This window comes from Elephantulus edwardii, unplaced genomic scaffold (assembly GCF_000299155.1).
Source record: "Elephantulus edwardii isolate Elephantulus edwardi_28Jun2011 unplaced genomic scaffold, EleEdw1.0 scaffold00352, whole genome shotgun sequence".
Classification (NCBI taxonomy): Eukaryota; Metazoa; Chordata; class Mammalia; order Macroscelidea; family Macroscelididae; genus Elephantulus; species Elephantulus edwardii.
In genome coordinates, this window is record NW_006400102.1 from 455,234 (window position 1) to 478,768 (window position 23,535).

The window sequence follows — 23,535 nt, forward strand, 5'->3', positions numbered from 1 at the left end:
GCGATTGGCACAGGACAGAGCGGAGTTTAGGGCTGTTGTACATAGGGTCGCTATGAGTCGCAGGTGACTCGACAGCACATAACAATAACAACAACAACATATACACACAATTTAACCATATTTATATTGTTATTTAGAGCATCTAAAGTTTTAATCTTCAATTTTACTGATAAAGTATGCTCTTAAAATAGCTTTTGATTCTTGAGTACCTTCTAGAGTAAACTAGGAGATTCTAAAGCAAACAAGTATAAAAGAAAACCCGAATCTCCTCCATTAGCTAACATTCAATAAAAGTTAAGAAACTGATGCACTGAGTTCTATTTAGTCAAAATGTACTTAGTAAAGAAGTTTGTTAAAAACATAAAAAATGGTAGCAGGGGCAGTGTATCAGGTGCCTAAACTAGAGGTGTTTGGAGGATGGTGAACCAATCTAGTTGGGATGAGGGTAGCACTCAAGAGGGTAAACTATGAGAAACTGGATTACACACAGAGAATTTGATCAACTAGGCCCCAGACTCCCCTGTAATAGGACAGACAGACACTAAGTATCATTAGGCAGAATACAGTGAGGAACAGCTCCACTCTTGGGAATTCCTGTCAGAGACAGGAGATACAGCCTACAATAAAAGTGTTCTTTAGAACAAATAGTCATGAAACCAAGCAAAGAACAACTTTTCAGGACTAAAAGAGACCACCTAAATGCAAAGACAGATTTTATAACAGATCATATGTCACTATTAAGAACATTATAAGGATAATGATCAAACAGGATTCTAAAGATTAATAATATAGTCTCTATTGATTTTAATGGTCATATAAAACTATCTAAGATGACTGGAAAATAAATTGAGGAAAATAAGTGTGTCTTGACAACAATCTACAACGGCTCAGGTAAAAACAAAATATAAACAACTCTTTTTATACTGTATTTGCAACTTTTCTATAAATTTGACTTAGTTTAAAACTCACACCCCCCCCAAAAGTAATCCATGCTGATTCAGGTTAACTTCAGAACTCCAGCAATATCTTCAAACAGTTATGCTGCTGAATGATCCAGATATAGGGACACCGCTGCAGCAACATGTACATCTACTGCTCAGGATTTGTACTCTGTATTTCATGGCATAGACTAGAGAGTACATGCAGGGCTGCATCTACTAGTAGAAATGCCACTACTAATATTCCATCCATTCCAGTGGCCTTATTTTTTGCTACTGCCTTCAGTGCAGCCTAAACTTCCTTTAAGAACCAATGAAGCCTTCATTCAAGCTGTCAACCATTTCATTTTACTCAGATCCACAGTTAAAATCCATGGTAACTGGAGTCAAGAAATTTAAAAGTATGTTAAGAAAATCCATCATCATGGACTTCTCCAAAGTGCTGAAGAGTAATTATGTAGCTTAAAAGACTAACATGTGCCTGATCCATACAAAAGTTTCAATTGCTTCCTATACATCTCAACATCAAGAACAAAAATCCTCACCAGTGGGCCAATGCAAAGAATCATGACAGGTAGAGAAATGACTGAAATTGTTAAAGATTTCATCATGTTTGGTTCCACATTCAACATCCTTGGCACCAACTGTCAGGAAATCAATTGAGCTGCACTGGGAAAATCTGCTGTGAGGGTCCCTTCAGAGTTTGAAAAAGGAACAATTTGAGTCTAGAGACTAAGGTGAGGCTGATCCAGGCCATGAATTCTCAATTACTTGTTACACATCTAAGAAATGGACATGACTATAAATGAAAGAATAATCATTGATGCCTTTGAGTTGTGATGCTGGAGAATACTGAACATACAATAAAGTGCGAAAAGGACAAAAAGGCTTAACCTGGAGATGATGAATGCAGGTTGCAAGGATTTTGAAAATTCACCTAATGTATCTTGGGTATGCTATCAGAAGGGGCCAGTCCTTGGGAAAGGACACAATCCTTGGAAGGTTATAAGGTTAGCGCAAGAGAGGAAGACCTTTGAAAAGACGGACTGACATAGTGACTGTGTTGGAGATGGTAAGGACGGCTCAGGATAGGGCAAGGTTCAGAGCGACTGTTCACAGGTTTGCTATGAGTGTTATCTGATATACATGATACATAAAAGCATCATCATCATGCATCTTGCTCTTGGACAATGAATAAAGATGACAGAGTAACTGATAGATTTGAATTTTTGGGCTGGCAAAGAATTCTGACTATTCCATAAACTATCAAAAGTAGAAACAAGTCTGTCTTGGGGGAAATGCAACTAGGTTGCTCCTTGGAGGCAAACAAGGTGAAACTACCTCACAAACTTTGGGCATACTGTCAGGAGGGACTAATCCTTGGAACTAATCCATTATACTGGGAAAATGAGAAAGTCAGACAATGAGAACTGGACTGCAACAAGCTGGAGTGACACTGATTTTAACAGTGGGCTGAAGCATATCAGAGAAGGTTAGGATGGTATAGGAATAAAGCAAGGATATGAATCTGTTGTTTATAGAATCACTTGAGTTTATAGTCTATTTGACATACCCTAATATTGACAACAACAAAAAATGTCCATATCATAGTTTTCAAATACAACTTTCTAAGGAACACTTCTTTCTGGAAGGGCTGATGCCAGGGTTGGGACAGGGAAAACATGGTGAGCCATGAGCATTTTGAGGTGTCAGAGACTGAAGAAACACTAGGAGAATAGCTCTGGTGGCCTAGTAGTAAGGAATTGTACTGCAAAATCAAAGGAAAGAGTTTCAAATCCACAACCTGCTCCTTGGGAGAAAAATGGGCTTTAAGAGGATAGCAAAGCTCTCTGCTCCTTGTCGATCCAGATTGCCCTCTCCTTTTGTGCAGCCTCAGCCGCATCCCTGAGACACGATGGTGAAGGTCGGAGTAAACGGATTTGGCCGCACTGGGCGCCTGGTCACGAGGGCTGCTTTTCACTCTGGCAAAGTGGATGCTGTCACCATCAATGATCCCTTCACTGACCTCAACTACATGGTCTATATGTTCCAATATGATTCCACCCATGGCAAGTTCAATGGCACTGTCAAGGCTGAGAATGGGAAAGTTATCACTATCTTCCAGGAGTGAGATCCCGTCAACATCAAGTGGGGTGATGCTGGTGCTGAGTATGTTGTGGAGTCCACTGGTGTCTTCACAACCTTGGAGAAGGCTGGGGCTCACTTAAGGGTGGTGCCAAACGGGTAATCGTCTCTGCTCCTTCTGTCAATGCCCCGATGTTTGTGATGGCCATGAACTATGAAAAGTATGACAACTGTCTCAAGACTGTCAGCAATACCTCCTGCACCACCAACTGCTTGGCTCCCCTGGCCAAGGTCATCCATGACAACTCTGGCATTATAGAGGGACTCATGACCACAGTCCATGCCATCACTGCCACCCAGAAGACTGTGGATGACCCCTCTGGAAAGCTGTGGCGTGATGACCGTGGAGCTGCCCAGAACATCATCCCTGCATCGACTGGCGCTGCTAAGGCCGTGGGCAAGGTCATCCCTGAACTGAATGGGAAATTTACCGGCATGGCTTTCCGAGTCCCCACACCCAATGTGTCAGTTGTGGACCTGACCTGCCGTCTGAGAAATCTGCCAAATATGATAACATCAAGAAAGTAGTAAAGCAGGCATCCTGGGATACACTGAAGACCAGGTTGTCTCCTGTGATTTTAATAGTGACACCCACTCTTCCACCTTTGATGCTGGGGCTGGCATTGCCCTGAACGATCACTTTGTCAAACTCATTTCCTAGTATGACAATGAATTTGGCTACAGTAACCAGGTAGTCGACCTGATGGTTCACATGGCCTCCAAAGAATAAGATCCCCTTGGACCACCAGCCCCAGCAATACCACTAGAAGACAGAGAGAGAGACCCTCAGCTGCTGGGGAGTCCTTGCCCCAACTTGATCCTCCCACACACTGAGAATCTCACATCCTTGACACAAGTTTCCATCAAATCCCTCTGAGAAAGGGGAGGGGCTTGGAGAGCCCATCTGGTCATGTACCATCAATAAAGTACACTGCACTTAGCCAAAAAAAAAAAAAAAAAAAAAAGAAAGAGGATAGCAGAGAAGAAAGATGGACAGTAACAAAAGGACACAGAAGAAGAGCAGTCAACAGTCAAAACGGGAATTATATGACCAACAAAATAAAAATTTTAAAATAAAATTTAAAGTATTTCATAGTATTATTTTTACAGGATTATATCTATTTTATACGTTGCAGCATGGGAAGGCAAGGTATAGGTTGGTTGTTCATTGCTATGAGTTGAAGTCAACGTTATGGCTCCTAATTAAAACACAATTTAGTTAGAAGAAAAACCAGACCGACTCCAATTAGGGGACACATTGTTACTGTTGAAAAGGACATCATGCTTGGAAAGATGGGAAGTCAAAGACAACTCTCCACAAGATGACAGTGATAACATAGGCTTAAACACAGCTGACTGTGTGAGACTGGCACAGTAATAGACAAGGTTTAGATCTGTTGTACAGAGAGTTGCTATGACTCACTGCATTCTAATGACAACAAATACGTCAAAAGTATTAAGATTACAAAAGATAAGAAAGGATAAAGAACTCTCTTATATACCAGAAGAGATAAATTACCATATGAAATTCTGACTAGATCTTGGTGCAGAAAAGGGACATTATGTGAGAAAACATGAATAAATTCTATAAATAAAATTGCCCTAATGTTACTTCCTCAGTTTTGGAAAACTATATAGCTATGCAGTTGTATTATTATTATTTTAGATATGGAAGTTAGACAAAGAAGGAGAAAATGAGACGTAGAGGCACAAGGCCATGAGTTTCGCTGTGCAAGGGCTAGAGAGAATGAGACAAGCACAGCTCTCCTCACACAAGCACGGCTCTCCTCACTGCTCCAGAGCAGAAACCCTGTAGCCCAGCCCAATGGTGCTTCTAGAGCCACGACAACAGCAAGAGGTTCATTTATTCATTGCTGACTCACAGCTCTGGTACAGGAGGTTTATTAAGTAAGTTGGAAAGTGGGGGAGGCAAAGAATATCACCCAATACAAGTCTGGTTTTAGCCCATGTTCACAATTCCACTACTAGTTTAGGCTCTGGACTGGTTTCAGTTTACTTATACCTTGCCAGTTTCCCAAAAGCAATGCCACTATCGATTACCAGGGTCTCACTCCAGTCTTCCTAAAGTCTTGCTGCCACAACTTTTGCTCACCTCAAATCTTGCTGCTCAGTATGGGAAGCACTCTTTCTCTTATTAGTCTCACAAAGGTTGATGGTTTGCAAGACCATACAGATTTGCAAGACCAAATTGATTTGCAAAACCATATACTGGCAGTTAAGGTAGCTGGAGACCAGAGGGGGCTAAGTGCAATGGCTAAAAAAGCCAACTTTTAGGCCAACACTATAAAGATATTTGAGAATTCTATATACCATTTTCTTTGAAACTCTTTGATTATTCATGATGCATTGTCATAAACTGAAACTGAGTCAACATCATTGGATTTTAAGTCTTTAGTGCTTATATACATATTTGTACAATGTAGAATCAGCACTTCAATAAATTTGCTTATTCACTTAACAGTTAATCATATTAATTGAAAACTGCACAATTTATGAGTTTCCACAAACTCTAGTGTGCAGTTACCAATAAATGAGTTATGTTATCAACACCCTTGATACCAGCAGTCAAGAGATTAGGAGACATATTGTACTGACAAAGTCTGTAGTCAGGGACTTCTACAAATTACTGAGGAGCAATGATTTCAGTATGTGCTCGCTTCGGCAGCACATATACTAAAATTGGAACGATATAGAGAAGATTAGCATGGCCCCTGCGCAAGGATGACACGCAAATTCGTGAAGCGTTCAGTATGAAGACTAAAGAGAGTCTGATTTAGGCATGGTCTTTTAAATCACTTGCTGTACATCTCAGAGCTAGAAGAATCGATGCCTTTCAGCTGTGGTGTTGGGGAAGAGTATTGAAAATCCCATGGAATGCTAAAAGAACAGATATGTCTCAGAGAAGGTGCCAGAGTACTTCTTGGAAGCAAAGATGACAAAGCTTCATCTCACATATTTTGGGCACGTTGTTAAGAGAGACTAATCTCTGGAGAGGGGCATCATGCTTAGAAATGTGGAATGTCAGTGAAAAGAGGAAGATCATTAACCAGATGGGACTGGCCCAGTAACTGCAGCAATAAGCTCAGGTGTTTCAGAGATGCTGAGGTTGGCAAAGGTTAGGTCAGGGTTCCGGCTTATTATTCACAGGGTACTTGACAGCACCTAACAACAATGTATTAGGCTACTACTCTGCTAGTAGTATGGGAAAGCCATGCCTCTCTTGGTGGTTCTAATCCAAAAGCAATTGCAAAAAAGAAAGACAGGCAATCTCCTCTGATGCGATTTACAGCTTCAGAAACCTAACGGGAGTGTCAGCTATTGGTTGGTTCTGATTCAGTGGCAGAGTTCAGTTCTGGCTTTGATTTTCACCACTTGACTGTGTAGGACCATATAAATGTGAGCTGTTTGGGAGAGGAATAGCTTGTTAAGTAGATACATTATTAGCACTTTTTGGGAATGCAAATGAGGTGTGTAAACCACTAATGTGGGCATCAGTCAGTTCTGCTGTTCTTCCAGGGTTAATTTGAGTATGCCTAGAAAGAGAAAATGAGAATCTTGGTACTATCAAGAACAGCAGATATAATTCAATGGTGATTAATTTCACAAAATATAATGAATGGGAATGATTGTATGAAACACAAAGTGAATGAAGACTAGTATGAAACACAATGTATATGAATTTTGTAAGCAACCCAATATAAAATAAAAATGTACTTACTTTTTTTTTTACTTTAAAAAGAAAACAAAAACAGCAGACTGCAAAGTGATCCCTGTGTAGAAGATGTGGCAGCCCACATGGCAGCTGTGGCCTCAACAATGGCAACGGCGGCAGTAAATGTGGTGGATAACCACAGAATGGGTAAGGCAGAACTGCTATCTTAGAGAGCTCCTGGGCCCAGCACCTTGGGCTAGGTGCTGAGGAGTGAAGGGGTAGTGGTGGTACAGATGCATAATTAATTAGCACAACTGAAAGAATTGTAACATTTGTGCAACCACAGGGGAGAGTCCAAAGTTGTAAGGCCAAGTATCAGATGGTGGCTTGTCTAAGAGAATATCTGTTTCCACCTGTATTGTCATCTACTGATTTCCTGATACACTCTCAAATCTTGAGTTTTTCTGTAAGTTCCATGTGACCGTTACAATGAACTACTGCAGTGTAGTGAGGGATTTGGTTTGATGTTAGAATTAACAGAAGATGTGGCACATGGGGGCATGTCTCACCTGTAAGTATCAGCATCATGCTTCTGATGGACAGAGAGGTAGGCCAGACTTTGTGGACCCCAACTTGGTCACATTGTTTTTACAGGTTATTAGAGGCTTATTCTTTTCAAAGTGCTTTTCTATGTCTCACCCCATTAAATATTCTCAATAATTTATGAAGTAGGTCTATTATGAGCTACAAATGAAGAATAAGGAGGAAGATTCATCAACAACTTGCAAAATTAAACTTTGCTTGGTGGAAGTGAAGAGAATGTCAAGCACTTATTGGAAAATTGTATTACAACTCAACATCCAGAGAAAAAAATTCTCGTAACTAGACCAATGAACATCATTACGATAAATGGAGAACAGACTGGAGCTTCCCAGGATATTTTTTTACTTGGATCCATAATCACCACTCCTGGAAGCAGCAGTCAAGAAATCCAGCAACATATTCACTGGCCACGTCTGTCACAAAGGACCTGTATTAAGTGCTCAAGAGCAGGGGTGTGACTGTAAAGACTAAGGTGCAATGAAATCACATCATGGTAGTTCCATTTGGGTCATGAGCATGTGAAAGTCAAACAATAAAGAGGGAACAAAAAAGAAAAAACTGATGCCTTTAAATTATGGTGTTAGCCAAGAGTATTAAAATATACCACTGTTGCTGTATACTGTTGCGTCAGAACCGACATATAGCTGACCCTCTAGCAGGTTTTCAGAGGCATGGGAGGAGATTGTTCATCCTCTTCAGCTGTTGTATTCAAATCATGTACCTTTGAGATTGCAGTCAGTGCAGCTTGTTAAGACTAAGCCACTAGAGCTTCCTGAATGTACAATGAATTGTCAAAAGAATAAACAAATTTATCTTGAAATAAGAGCAGCCAGAGTCCTCATTAGGAGTACAAATGATCAAACTTTTCTCACATACGTTGAGCATGTTATTAGTAGGAGTACTGCCTGGGAAAAGGAGAGGGTCAGTGAAGGAAGGAGAGGATGCTCCTCAACAAAATGGCCTGACCGCGTGGATGCAATAATGAGCACTGCAAGAAGAGACTGTGAGAATGGTGCAGGCAAGGTTTCATTTTGTTGCACACAGAGTTGCTATTAAGTCAGAGCAGACTCATCAGCACCTACCAGAAAAGCTAACACATTGGCTTCAATTTGCACAGTGACAGGGGGAGGAATAAAAATCTATGCAATGACCTGACTTCCCTTGTGCCCTGCCTGCTGTGCTGGGAAGTAGTAGATATACACTGCTTACGGGTAATACTCTGTAGTGCTCTGTAGGTGGAAGAGGCATGAACTGTGTGAAAGCTCAGGGAGGCACAGTGACTTTCTCCAGAAAATTATTAGTTCATAATAAGATACTGTGAACTCCTGCTTAACAGTCACTCATGATTAACTACAATTATCTAAGTGACATGCCATACTTATTGGTGGAAAATTCCTTAGACACTACTCAAAACACTTTTGATGAGATAAATGAAAATACATATTTAGTCACAATAAATATTTTAAAAAATATTACTAACTAGAAATCCCTTCTCCTGAAAGCCTTCAAAACCATCAGTATTTCAATAGATTTAAAGTACTGACATTTGCATACATATTCTAGAACATAAATTTAAAATATACATGACATTTGTTGTTGTTGATCACTGACGAGTCGAACATGACTCACAGAGACCCTATTAACCAAAGGCCTGAAGCCTTTCTATAACTGGCGACAAAGTTCATACAGTTTCCAGAGGGCCTTAATAACATATAAACAGAAGATTAAGGAAAATTTTCACAGTTAATATGTTTCCCTTAAGTGTAAACATTATAGATTTCATATAGTATATTTATATTAAAAAACGCAAAAAACCCCAGAGGAACTCTACAAGATACCACTTAACCTATCCCTACTTACTGCAAATACACTGGTGGCTGTCAGTTTCCATTCCCTGCACACAGCATGAGCCAGCACGTACCGTAAAACACAGCAGAGCACCATGAGGTGAGTGGGTACATTTGCTGGATTAAGCATGGCTGGTGTATCTGAACGCATGCAGGCCAGGAAGGCGCGCATCCTGCGGTTCTTGTCTTCGACTGCCTTCCCCAGCCACAGTCTCTTCAGGTTGGGGCAGGTCCATTCCCTGAATGCAAGAGCTTCCACCAGTTCAGGAGTTTGAGGAGACTTTCCTTTGTAAGCTGCCCATTCCTTAATTATCACTGGTGAAACTAATGAAAGAAAAATTCAGAGAGAGAGAAAAAAATTTATTTATGCACTAGTTTCATTTATTTAAAGCCTTAACCAAAACAGAATGCTCTAATAGTCACAGCCTGAAATCGCATGTTATACAATAATAATACATTCTTGTTACTAAGCTGCCAATCATAAAGCTGTACTGTTTAAACAACTGGCTTGTTCCTCTACACTATGTGACCAACGAATCATTCACATTTTCAGTCAGGCTAAATAGAAATTTCTTCTTAAGCAAACTATAACCTCATTTCCCCATGTAAGTAGTATGCATCAATTAGAATCACCAGACTAAATTAATTTAATATTGTAAATCTGACAATTGCGCAATTCACAAGAGTTTAATATGAAAAAAAAATGTACTTTTATCATTAACATTTTTCCCAACATAATTTTACAACTCAGATTTGAGAATTCATTTTCATTTGGTAGTTACTTTATTTCAAGATCTTCCTACCGACACTTAAGAGTTAAACTCTTGGTATGTCTAATCAACTTCTAAGTTGATTTAAAGAGAGTACTGACAAATATTCCAGGCTTTGAAATCCTAGATGATGGCAGCATATTGTAATTCTATTCGGCAAAACATAAGACAGGTATAAAATTTTCTCATTTTACCTCAAAAAATATTTTTATATTTTACAAGAACAATGACCTTGTACCCACAATTATGTTAACATTATTAGAGTCAATACATTGTTACAAAACACACCAACTTACATTTTCCCCACACAATTTTGAAATAAATTAAGGAAAAACACTAAATAGGAAACACAATAAAGACAATCCACACTACACATTACTATGTTAAAATTTCTCATAAACAGAATTGATTTTACAATCTGATAAAACTTGAATGCACATTTCATAAGTAGCCAACAGCCCATTTCAGAACTCATCTTTAAAATATTATTTCTATTCAGATGACATTTTGAGATTCATCTATCCATATTTTTATCCAATTATGTTCAATTTTGCTGAAGTAACATCTGTGGAAGCTGAGAGATACTGAAGAGTTCATTATTTTAACAAAAGCTGAATGATTAGTTCCAACTCTTGTCCAAGTATAGTTACAAAATACATTTATCTCTAAAAATGTAATGAAAAAGAACAATTAAGATACTTGTATATTTCTTGTCACCAAGAGGGAGATAAAAATGCTTAAGCACATTTTAGTACAGTTGATTGTTTTAAGGATGACAAAGTGTAACAATGTTATATATCTATGAATATATCAAGAACACATGTCACTGGTCACAGAATCAGTAAAGGCATTGACACTAGGGCATTTCAAAGGGTTATCTGTAAATGCCAATGTCTTATGAAGCAGACGCTTTAAACATACATACAAATCAAGACAACTACTAGTCCTTTACAGTTGAATTTGTTTGTTTAAATGTTAAAAAAATTTAAAACTCTTAAAATGTTTAATTTTAGAGCAAGTCAAAACATAGACATACACATGCAAATAAATACATGCCTATTTATCTTTATTCAGTATTTTTAATTGGCAGAAAAAACTCCCCAATAACGTTTGTCTACATAATTAGCTGGATCCTGTCCTTTGGACTCACAATCTAGGAGAAAACAATCACATTCTTTCCCCTGATCTACATCAAAGAATACTTTAATCACAGAATTCATTTTAATGCCATAAAAAAGCAGAAAATGAATAAATTCAATTTATTAATTATATTTATTTCATAATAGATTTTTTCGAGGAACAGATTTTATTTGATGGTGTAGAAATAGTTACTTTAGGCTGTCTCATTTACCAGTCTCCAAAACTATGGTTTAGGGACACAAGACATGGTCACACAAGAAAACACAGAATGTGCATTTTAAAAGCATAGACCATATGCCAGAAATCCTAATAGGTTATAGGACTCAAAGACAATACCATTAGCTAATATTTATTCAGAAATTCTTACTGAAACTTAGCCCATTTATTTCTTTTCATTTAGTTCTGTTCATTGTCTTTCATTTTAAACAGCCATTTTTATTTTATTTTGGTTTCACCCTAGAAATATTAATAAAGGATTTTTATTCTCAATTTCAGACGACTTCCTTAGATCTTACTTTTCCTAGGTATTACAAAGGTAAGAGACAATAGTTCTAACTCTGAACACCCCTGACATGTATTGATTTCATCTTTATTTAGGGTTTTTTCATCTGCCTTGGTATGATTTATAAACTAAGGCTTTGAGGATCCCAGTATGCCTGAATTTACCCAGAAAGATGCTCTATGCTCAGATTCTATAAAACTCAGATTATAAATTAAGACTTCTGTAGGAGCTGCCACTTAATTCCTGCTAAAAGAGCAAGTCAATAATCCAGATATCCTAAAAAAAGGAAGACAAACGAACAATACCAAACCCCTAAAAAAAGCACCCAATCAATACCGCTATTGCAGTGTGACCTTGAGTCAATTCCAGTTCCTAACAACTACAAAGGACAGAGCAGAACTGTCCTACTGGCCTCTAGGCTGAAATGATGAGAGACAACCAAACCTGTTCTCCCATGGAGTGGCTGGTGGGCTATTATCTTACTGACCTCTCATTTAGCTGCCAAGAACATAATGATCATACAACCTCAATTACTCTCCACCAGCCAAGGAGGAAATTCCAACTCATAGTGACCCTTCCCTGGGTTTCCAAGCCTACTGTAATTATTAACAGGAGAGAAAGCCCAACTTTATCACAAAGAGCAGCTGATGGATTCAATCCATTTACTTTGGTTAGTAGCAAAACATTATATGCAATAAAGACACCACTACAAACTAACAGGGATCAAATGGAATAAATCAGTTAAAAATTTATTCAGTACCTACCATAAGCATAAAGGGTCACTGAGTCGCACAACAGCTTGCACTTGGCAACTAGGGGAATGGTCTGCTGAACCCACATAGTGGCTGTGAAAAAGGGTTGGCAAACTGCTTTCATAAAGACTCCAGTCAAGAAAGGCCTACATAACACATGGAACTGCCACAAGCTGGACTCCATGACAATGAGTTTGGGCTTTAGGTAAGCATAGAACTGTACAGGCTAGGCCTGTATGAAGTATATATCAGCCAAGTTTCTCATAAGCATTTTTGTTGTTTATCTCCAATACTCATGATTTTAACAATTAAAATCTAAATTAGGAAATGCATGTAAACCAGAGAAAAATGCAAGTTGACATAAACGCTTTTGCTTTAGTTATTCTTAATGTGCTTTATTTATGCTACTAGCACAACATGCAATGAAATATGCCTAGAGAGATCCTTAAGTTGTTTTATTCTAAATGCTTTTGAATTATTTTTTTTTAAAACCCACAATAAAACCACACATATATATAAACCAAAACTACCCACAAGACAACCACCAAAACCCCAGGACACAAACACAAAATGCAGTTTTTACAGGAGAGCCTCTACTTCTATCGGTCATTTACCTACCTTTGAGTACCAATTGAACACTTTACACTGTAGCAAAGTTAATAACCTTTTCCTTAAGGCAAGACACTAAGGAGCCAGGTTTGGAAAGGCAGGCAGTGTCATGGAAGGCATGCAAGAGTAGGTTGGAAACATACTGACAAATATAATGAGGTATCTAGTATTTGCACTTCAATTCATTAGGGTTTCATAAATGCTGATAACAGATGGATCTTGGCTGAAAGCTGATCGTATTAGAAAAATGTCTATTTGTGCTTATCAACTATGCAAAGACTGTGGATCACAACTGTAACCAACACTGAGAAGGAAAATCACAGAATACATGACTGTATGCATGTGAAACCTATACCTAGATTAAGTTATCGTTTGAAAAAAGAAAGGGATCATTATATGTTTCAAAATAAAGAAAGGAGTGTGTCAGGGATGTATTCTTTATCCATACCTTTCCAATCTATATGTTGAACAGATCATCTGAGAGGCTGGAAGAAGAATGTGGCATCAGAATTGGAGGTATAGATGATACAAACATGCTTGGTGAAACTGAAGAGGACTTCAATCATTTGCTGCAGAAGACCACAGCCTTCAATATGGACTGCATTTCCATACCAAGAAAACAAATATTCTCAAAAATGGGCCAATAGGCAGTATCATGATAGAAGGAGAAAATACTGAGTTAACAAGTTCATCTGTTTTAGATCCAGAATCAACATTCTTGACACTAGCAGTCAGGAAATCAAAAGATGACTTCCATTAGTCAAATCTGCTGTCAAGGACCTCTCCAGGTTACTAAAGAGCAATGAAGCAATGATGTGAGTTTAGAAATTAAAATGAGTCTGGATCCATGCCATGGTCTTCTCAATAGCTTGCTATGCATATGAGAGCAGGACAAAGAATAAGCATGACAATGAATAAGCATGACAGAAGAAGTGATGACTTTGAGTTGTGGTCCTGGGGAAGCCTAATGAATATACCATGGACATCCAAGAAAATAGGTCTGTCCTAGAGAAGGTGAACCCAGGTTGCTCTTTGGAGGCAAGGATTTTGAATCTTCATCTCTCATACTATGGTCATGTTGTCAGCAGTAATCAGTTCTTGGAGAAGTATATCATGTTTGGAAGGACAGAGGGTCAGTGAAGGAGAGAAAGATCTTGTACGAGATGGACCGACACCGTTACTGTGGCAATGGGGTCAGGTGTTGCCATATAGTTAGGTTGGTTCAGGATAGGGCAAGAATCAGAGCTACTGTTCACAAGGTCGCTAGGAGTTGTAGTAGACTTGACCTAATATACAACAACAATAGGAAGGATCTGCACTGTCATTCCAAAGGCATGTGGTTCAAATCCACCAGATGCTCCCAGGGCAATCTCCTGTGTAATTTAGCCTCTGAAAACCCTCTGGAGGGGTCAACCATTAGTCGGTTCTGACTTGACAGTGCATAACAACAGCAACATGATTAAGGAATGGTAGGTCTACTGATACTTAAAGAAAAAAGGACCTTCTTCCAGAACTGAGAAAGGGATGCAATCCCCAAGAGCTGGCAACATGAGTTTCAACTTCTGACCCCCAAAACAGTAATTTTCTGTTTGTTGAAACACAACACCTGTAGTATCTTGGTTATAGCAGCAGTAGATAACGAAACCAGTCAATATCTCAGTTTCACATTTTTCAGTGCACAGGTAATAGGTATAAACCTAATTAATGGTAATTAATCTGGGCTTTTTATCCTGCTATTGCAACAGCCACTGGTTATATGTACATTATTCGTATCAAGGCAATGGGACTAACAAAACCAAGGTAGACTGTGAGAAGGGACTTAAAAAAACAAAACAAACCAAGATCAGAGTATAAAGGGTATCTTTACGTTTATGACCTTAAGAAAGAGATGTTCATGTTTCCACTTAAAATAAAGCTATCTCAAAGGTAAAGGCTATTCCAAAGGTCAGCTTATTCATCTTCTGTGTAAATAAATCTGTATCTCACCATCAGCAAGTACTATATGTAAGATTGCCTTCCATTCCTTGCACAAAATCAAATTTTCATGTTGGAAAAAAATACCACTAGGCATCAATGTTTTAAGTTATGAGAGACTAAACATTTTCTTCACAAAATAACTGTAATTCAAAATATAATTTCAGGATAAAACAATGTACAGTAAAAAAAAACCCCCCATTATTTTCCGTCAGATTCACATTCAAATCTACAAATCACCTTGAAAATCTGTTTTAATGCTGATACTGGGATCCATCTTATATTAGAAGAGTAAATAAACAGATTTCATTTTGTATGCCAGTATCAGTTCATAGGACACAAAACAAAAAAACCCTCACTGTTGCCCTGTATATATAAATTCATGGTGACTGGACACTGGGTTTCTCCTGACACAAAGCTGGTGAATCTGAAGAAATGAGCAGCCCAAACTGTAACGCACTAAACCACCAAAGCTCTTTATTTGACTGGTTATGACCACCTTTTATGTCACATTATCAGGTGTATCTCGAAGCTCTATGCCAGATTTCTAGGACTAATTAGCAATGTCTGCTAAGGGCTCAGGAAGGGCATTGTTAAAATGTATACAGCATGCTTGTAGGAAAAAAACTAACATTAGGGGAGATAAATTACATTCTAGAGAAAAGCCAATTGGACTTCTCATGTGTGCGTGCGCGCGTGCTCTAACGTGTAGTATATCTGGACAGAAGCTGTTTTATTACTCACTGAGATTTCCTTGCACAAGGAAACAATTCATTAACTTCTAAAAGGTATCAGCATGAAAGTGACAGGAAGATTCCCCATGGTTCTACACTTGCTAATGCTCACATGCCTGTGAGCACTCTCTACAGTTATCAAAGGGGTACATTTTTTCCGTAATATTTTAATAACTGCCAAGAGGGAAAACCTAAAAATAAATGCATAGAATTTAAATAGCATGGTACTACTGGTATGTAAATACAATTCCTATTTCTCATTTACTTGTTACATCTCAGAGGGCTGGACAATGACAAAGGATTACAGGAGGATAGATGCTTTTGAGTTGTGGTGGGGGAGAAGAGTTTTGAACATAATACACACTGCCAAGAAAACAAATCAGTCTGTCTAGGAGAGGGTGAAACCAAGTCTCTCCTTGGAGGCTAGGATTGTGAACCTTCATCTCACATGCTATGGGCATGTGGCCAGGAGAATAAGGTCCTTGGAGAAGGACATTATGCTTGGAAGGGTGGAGGGACAAGGCAGGAGTCGTAGATCCCGGATGAGAAGGATTGATACAGTATCTGGGACAATGGAGGCTAGTATGTAGGAATTAGTGAGATTGGCTCAGGACAGGGAAGGGTTTAGAGATGCTTACATAGGATTTCAGGTGATTCAACGGCACATAACATGCTATATTGGTAGTTTTTTTTTATTTAAGCCTCTTGTTTAGAGTCAACAAGACCTTGGGGAGGGCGTCTGTATTTAAAAGTTGGTTGTTACATTTTGGAGGAACATGATCCTAAGTGGTACAGCACTCTTCTGTCAATATGCTGTACTGATATAACCTGTGGGGTGTCAAATGCCATAAAGCTTACCCATGGTAGACAGTGTTTGGTGAAGCGCCCAGTTTAAGGCAGGTTTGGAAGCAGGAATGATATCCACTTCCTAAACAACATGCCTCTGGAAACTCTATGAACTTTCATAAATTACAATAGTTATAGAAAGACTTCAGGTCTTTTGTTCATAGGGTCACTATGAGTTGTGCTCAACTCGAAGGCAATCAAGAACAACAACATCATATTTTATTTGTTCTATTTATACTTGCCACCTGAATTAGAAAACTAAAAGCACAACGGTACATGAAATAAATACAATAGAACTTGTTAAGAAAGCAATCTAAGGAGAAATCTGTCGGAAAAGAAAGATTCACTACTTTCTACTAATAGACAGGTATAAAAAAACTGGGTAAAGAGTGTACACTGTCCAAGATGGAAAACTTACATATTCCAGAAATATACAGCAGTTCTCGAGTTCTGATTTACACAGGTTTCACTGTATTAAAATCACACTCTGATCTACAACCAGGAAAAGATGAAATTGATGAATGGGATCTTCTAAGACAAATTCTTATGCACATCCAAAAACTTCTCCAAGAGGGTAAAAAGGGAAGCCACAGACTGGGAAAAAGTGTTTGGTAATGACATGTCAGATAAGGGATTTATATCCAGAATTTATAAAATACTTGAGCACCACAACAAGATAAAGGTGAATAATCCAATTGAAAAATGGGCACAGGATATGAACAGACACCTCATCAAAGAAGACATTCAGATGGCCAACAAGCACATGAAGAAATGTTCAAAATCCCTAGCTCTAAGAGAGATGGAAATCAAAACAACTATGAAATACCATCTCACCCCAGTCAGAATAGCAAAATTTAACAGAACAGCAAGCAACAAATGCTGGCGAGGTTGTGGAGAAACTGGAACCCTTATTCACTGTTGGTGGAAGTGTAAAATGGTGCAACCACTGTGGAAAATGGTGTGGCTCTTTCTCAAAAAGTTGAAAATAGAGATACCATTTGAACCAGCAATTTCACTACTGGGAATATACCCCAAGGAGACCCTAACTGACATCCAAACAGATATATGCACACCCATGTTTATTGTGGCTTTGTTCAAAATAGCAAGGAGTTGGAAACAACCCAAGTGCCCATCAACAAATGAATGGATAGAGAAGCTCTAGGATAGTCACACAATGGAATACTATGCTGCACTGAAAAACAAGGAACTCATGCAGTATTATTCAAAATGGGTGACCCTGGAGGACATTATGCTGGGTGAATTGTCTCAGTCACAAAAGGACAAATAGTGCATGGTGCCACTGTTGTAGAATGGGACTGAAATGAGGGTTGGGGTAAGAATGAGAAAAACTGGATAAATTATGTATACTGCATTGAAACAGATGAGGGAGAGAACAATTTAAAAGCGATATATGATAGGGTATTATGGTTATCACAAGAGTTCAGAATTAAGGTTGCATAGTGGAGTGTACTTGGGGCATGATAATTGTATACCAATGAAATAAGTTTTCTTTTACTTTTCAAAGAGAGGAGTGAACTGGGTGGGGAGGGCGGGGCAGGGAGAAAAGTGCAACAATGAATGAATGGAAATCCAAAATCTCTGTAAATGTTCATTAAAATTAATAAAATAATTTTTTTAAAAAAAAATCACACTCTAGTATCAAATATTGACTGTTATACTACTTTCCTAAGCAATCACCTCTTGTGCTGTTGTTATTATGCACTATTAGGCAAGAACCAAGCCATAGCTAACTTCCCAGTCAGTCTGGAAAGGCAGTTAATTACACAGGAGGAGAATGTTCATCTTTCTTCCATGGAACAGCAGGCAGATTCAAACTGCACTCCTTGAATTTGGCAGCCAACTATTTCCTAGTAAGTCATCCGAGCTCCCTACCTATTGTGGTAGGTTTATGCAAAATTTGGAGAAAAATGTCACTAAAGCTACTGCTCAACAACCGTATAGTATAAGTAAATTGTCTTTACAAAAATCAGAGGTAATATATTTACAATTGAGTTTAAACACATTTTAAATCAGTACATTATTAAAGAATCATTTTAAAGTATACCATTTCACACCGTAAATCACAGAAAACCATTTTCCTTATTTTTATAAAAAGCAGTACCAAATGCTTGTAAAATATACTGGACTAGGAAAAACAAAACAAAACAAAATCCATTTTCCTTTTCATGATAGCATAAAAACATACTTTTCACTATATATCCTTGTTTCTTATTTCTGTCAATGTATGCCATGTACTGATAACTGAGGGAGTGACATGGTGCTGTGGTTAAAGCAAACATGTTAACTAAAAAGCTGACAGCTCAACAATACTAGCCATACTGTGGGGGGAAAGTCGGCTTCAAGTTCCATCCTTTTTATACTCAATCTCACTGTAAAAGGGTCTGAACCAACCCAAGGATGCCTTCTAATGTATTCTCAGAGGTTGGGTCAGAAATAGACTGCCCATCTTTAGTGACACCTTTGGATTAGCAGTACAACTCCCTAGAGACTACACCACTAGAGCTCCCACAGAGGTCTTCATAAGTCAGAATTTACCTGACTTACGAGAATTTACCGGTAGGTTTGCTTTTGGGGAGGCTACAATTTGTATTCATAATTTTTAAACACTTTAGTATAGAGGTAGACCCCAGACTGGAAATCAATCAAATTGAGGAGAAATAGATGTTAATGTCTTTAAATAGTTGGAACATGGAATGTATGGAGTATGTGTGCTGGAAAACTAGAAGATGCGCAAAATTAAATGGAACATATGAACATCGAGATGGAGTGGAACTGGCCACTGTGAATCAATCTAATATTACGTCAAAATAAAAAAAGAAGAAAAAAAAGAAAAAGAATGGTGGTGTAGTCACCGTCAAAAAGACAATTCCAAGTACTTTTGTGAACTACAATTTTCCATTATACATATGCTTTAAGCAGAATATTCACCGATCCAGGAAGTATTAAAAGAAGATGGAAAGAGTATACATAGTCACTGTACTGAAAGGAATTGGCAAAAAGAAAAAAAGAAAATTTAAGAATTTGAGGAAACAACATATGAGCAAGAGCCTATGGTGATGAAGAAGAAGTTCAAGCTGCTTTGAAGGAATTAGCAAAAAATAGGGCCCCAGGAATAGATGGTATACCAATTGATGTATTTCAAATAACAGAGGTTGCCCTAGATGTGCTCATCAAATTGTGCCAGTAAATCTGGAGGTCCACTTGGCCAACTGACTCCAAGAGTTCTATATTTGTTAACATTCCAAAGACAGAGTGTGGAAATTATAGAACAACATTAATGATCTCACATGCAAGTAAGATTCTGCTGAAGATTACCCAAAATCGACTGGAACATCAACAGAGAACTGCCAGAAGTGTAGGCTGGGTTTAGAAGGCATCATGGTACTAAGGATATTACAGCTAATGTTAGATGGATCTTAGCAGAAAGCAGGGAATACTAGAGAAATGTCTATTTGTGTTTCATGGACTATGCAAAAGCATTTGACTGTGTGGATCATAAGAAGCATGGGAATCCCAGAACACTTGATCGTGCTAATGAGAAACCTATACTTGGACCAAGATGCAGTCGTTAGAACAGAGCAAAGCAACACAGCATGGTTCAAAATTGGGAAGGGTGTATGCCAGGGATGTGTCCTATCTCCATACCTTTTCAACATATATGCAGAACAGATTATCCGGGAGGCTGGGCTGTATGAGAAGTGTGGCATCAGGATTAGTGGAAGATTCATTAACAATCTGCATTATGCAGATGACACAACCGTGCTTACTGAAGCTGAGGAGGACCTGAAATGCTTGCTGCAGAGGGTAAAGGACTGCAGCCTTCAATATGGATTAAGGCTCAATATCAAGAAGACAAACATTCTCACCATTGGGCGAATTGGCAGCATCACAATGGATGGTGAAGAGATCGAGACTGTTAACAGTTTTAGTTTGCTTGGCTCCACAGGCAACCCTCTTGGCACCACCAGCCAGGAAATTAAAAGATGCATTGCAATGGGAAATTCTGCTGTTAGGGTCCGCTCCAAAGTACTGAAGAGTAGTAGTGTCACTCTGGAAACTAAGGTGCGCTTGATACATGTCATGGTCTTTGCAATCACTTGTTACGCATCCGAGAGCTGGACAATGACTAGGGTGGACAGAAGGAGAACTGATGCCTTTGAGTTGTGGTGGTGGTGAAGAGTATTGAATATGCCATGGACTGCTAAGAAAACGAACAGGTGCATCCTGGAGAGGGTTAAATCAGGTTGCTCCTTGGAGACAAGGATTCTGAAACTTCTTCTAACATACACCGGACATGTTGCAAGGAGGGAACAGTCCTTGGAGAAGGGCATCATGCTTGAGAGGGTGGAAGGAGGGGCAGTGCAGGAGGGGAAGACCCTCTATGAGACAGATTGATTCAGTGACTGAGGTAATGGGGGTAAGTGTGTCAGAGACAGTGAGATTGGTACAGGACAGAGCAGGGTTTAGGGGCGTTGTACACAGGGTTGCTATGAGTTGGAAGTGACGTGACAGCACATACTAACAACAACAACAACAACAATTACAAGGAAGACCTGGTAAAATGATTATTATTCAGGTAAATGCACCAACAGCTAACACCAGAGAAAAAACTAAAAATTTTCCAAATTTTACAGCCTGAAAGTGACCAAACAGGTAATCAAGATGTGTTAATGTTAACTGGTGACTGGAATGTAAAAGATGGAAACAATTAAGAAGGCCGTAAGAACGTACAGACTCGGTGAAAGAAATGAGGCTAGAAAAAGAATGATCAAATTCTGTATGCTCAATGATTTAAACCAAAACAAGATTTTGAGTCTGTCCTACCTGAATGTAAAAATCATTTTAAGAATATGACACCACAGATGGAATTTGCTCCAGGACTTAAGAACCATAAATGACATAGCTGAGCCTCAATATCTTGTGGTTCCTAACCTCTACACTTTAAGAGACAAAGTGCTAGTCAATAGGCCTTTTATTGTAAGAACCACCTACCCTCTATAACTTGATTTCTGCCACAATGAGAACCTCTACTCGGAATATTATTGCTTTTTAATTTTTGACTCATGTACTTTTAACTTCATAGTTAAATTTGTATCTTCAAGGCTGCAACACTTCCATGACACATCTTCAAGGATATGAACATGTACGGCTAAGCACAATTGATAACAGTGCATCTAAATTCTAAAATCAATCTCCATAATAGTCTATGTGTTTCCTACTGCCAAAGGGGCCCTTTAGAGTAGTGAGAGAAGAACTTCACCCTGAAACCCACAGCGTCCCTTTTCAGCAGGAAGTAGCTAAGAGAATACGCCATCCCCTTTTCCTTATGAATCAGGGTGAAGTCTCTCTCAGGGAGGAGTGATAGGAATGGCAAAGGACACACTGACAAAGGAGATTAATTAGAACTGGCTTTGACAAGCACTGTGGCAATTGGACAATTAAAACAGACATTCGGGGTGGGGGAAGAAGAACGAACTGGGGAGGAGGGTAGAGAAAACAGTGCAACAATGAATGAATGAGAACCCAAAATCTCTGTAAATGTTCATTAAAACGAATAAAATTTAATAATAATTAAATTAAAATTATTAAATAATTAAATAAATTTAATAATAATTAAATTAAAATAATTAAAACGCCAGTCAGAATAGCAAAATTTAACAGAATAGCAAGCAACAAATGCTGGCAAGGTGGTGGAGAAACTGGAACCCTTATTCACTGTTGGTGGGAGTGTAAAATGATGCAACCACTGTGGAAAATGGTGTGGCTCTTTCTCAAAAAGTTGAAAATAGAGATACCATTTGAACCAGCAATTCCACTCCTGGGAATATACCCCAAGGAGACCCTAACTGACATCCAGGCAGATATATGCACACCCATGTTTACTGCAGCTTTGTGCAAAATAGCAAGGAGTTGGAAACAACCCAAATGCCCATCAACAAATGAATGGATAGAGAAGCTGTGGTATAGTCACACAATGGAATTCTATGTTGCACTGAAAAATAAGGAACTAATGCAATATTATTCAAAATGGCTGACTCTGGAGGACATTATGCTAAGAGAAGTATCCCAGTCACAATAGGACAAATACTGCATGGTGCCAACTGTTGTAAAACAGGACTGACCTCGGGGTTGGGGAGAGACTGAGAAAGATGGGTTCAATAAGTATAGTGCACTGAAACAGACAAGGGAGAAAACTGTTTAAAAGGGATATGTGATTAGGTATTTTTGTCATGACAGGAGTCCAGAGCAAAGGCTACATGGTGGAGTGGACCTGGGGAAGGTTTTGTAAAACAATGAAAGATTTTTCTTTTACTTTCCCAAGAGGGTAGTGTTCTGAAGGGGAGGGTTGAGAGGGGAAAATGTGCAACAATGACTGAATGGAAATCCAAAGTCGCTGTAAATTTTTACTGAAATTAATAATAAATTTAAATTTAAAAAATTTAAGTTAGAGTAAGGAAGGCAATGGATTTATAACTGCTCATGCTAATAACACTATATCATGGCATGGATAGGAATAGTGGAACTGTATCCACATTTACAATCTTCTTCTTACCAAAACCATTTATGGAAAATAGGAACTGCATTGGAACATGTACCTCTGGATTGGAAATAATCATACTGTTAATATTTCTAGCCTTAAACTTAAAAGATTATATTGTTCAAAATTATTTGTTATATATTTGTTTAAATTTTTCCCTCTTTTAACAAGTGGGATCTTGAGGGAATAGGCCAGAGAATGGCCAATATTATTGGGGCAGCTATTGCCAACTGACATGTTTGAAATGAAAGATGTAACCCTTGATGAGCTGGCCAATGTGTTCCAGGAAATTTAGAGGAGAGCTACCCAGATGACATTTTCAAGACAGGTGATCCAACAGAATGTGGTAATTATCAAACAACATAATTAATATCACATGCAAGGAAAATACTGTTGAAAAGCATTAAAAAATGGCTATCATAGTACATAGAGAACTTTATTAA

General features: G+C 38.4%; 1 protein-coding gene across 2 annotated transcripts in view; it reads right to left on the reverse strand.

Moving 5' to 3' along the window:
* The window catches only part of FAM120A (family with sequence similarity 120A), a 269,779-nt gene that overhangs the window by 69,056 nt on the left and 177,188 nt on the right, over window positions 1–23,535 (reverse strand). For both annotated transcript variants that reach the window (XM_006901938.1, XM_006901939.1), the window contains one exon: window positions 9,281–9,530. In XM_006901938.1, coding sequence (XP_006902000.1) covers window positions 9,281–9,530 — 250 coding nt within the window. The remainder of the gene's footprint in view (window positions 1–9,280; window positions 9,531–23,535) is intronic.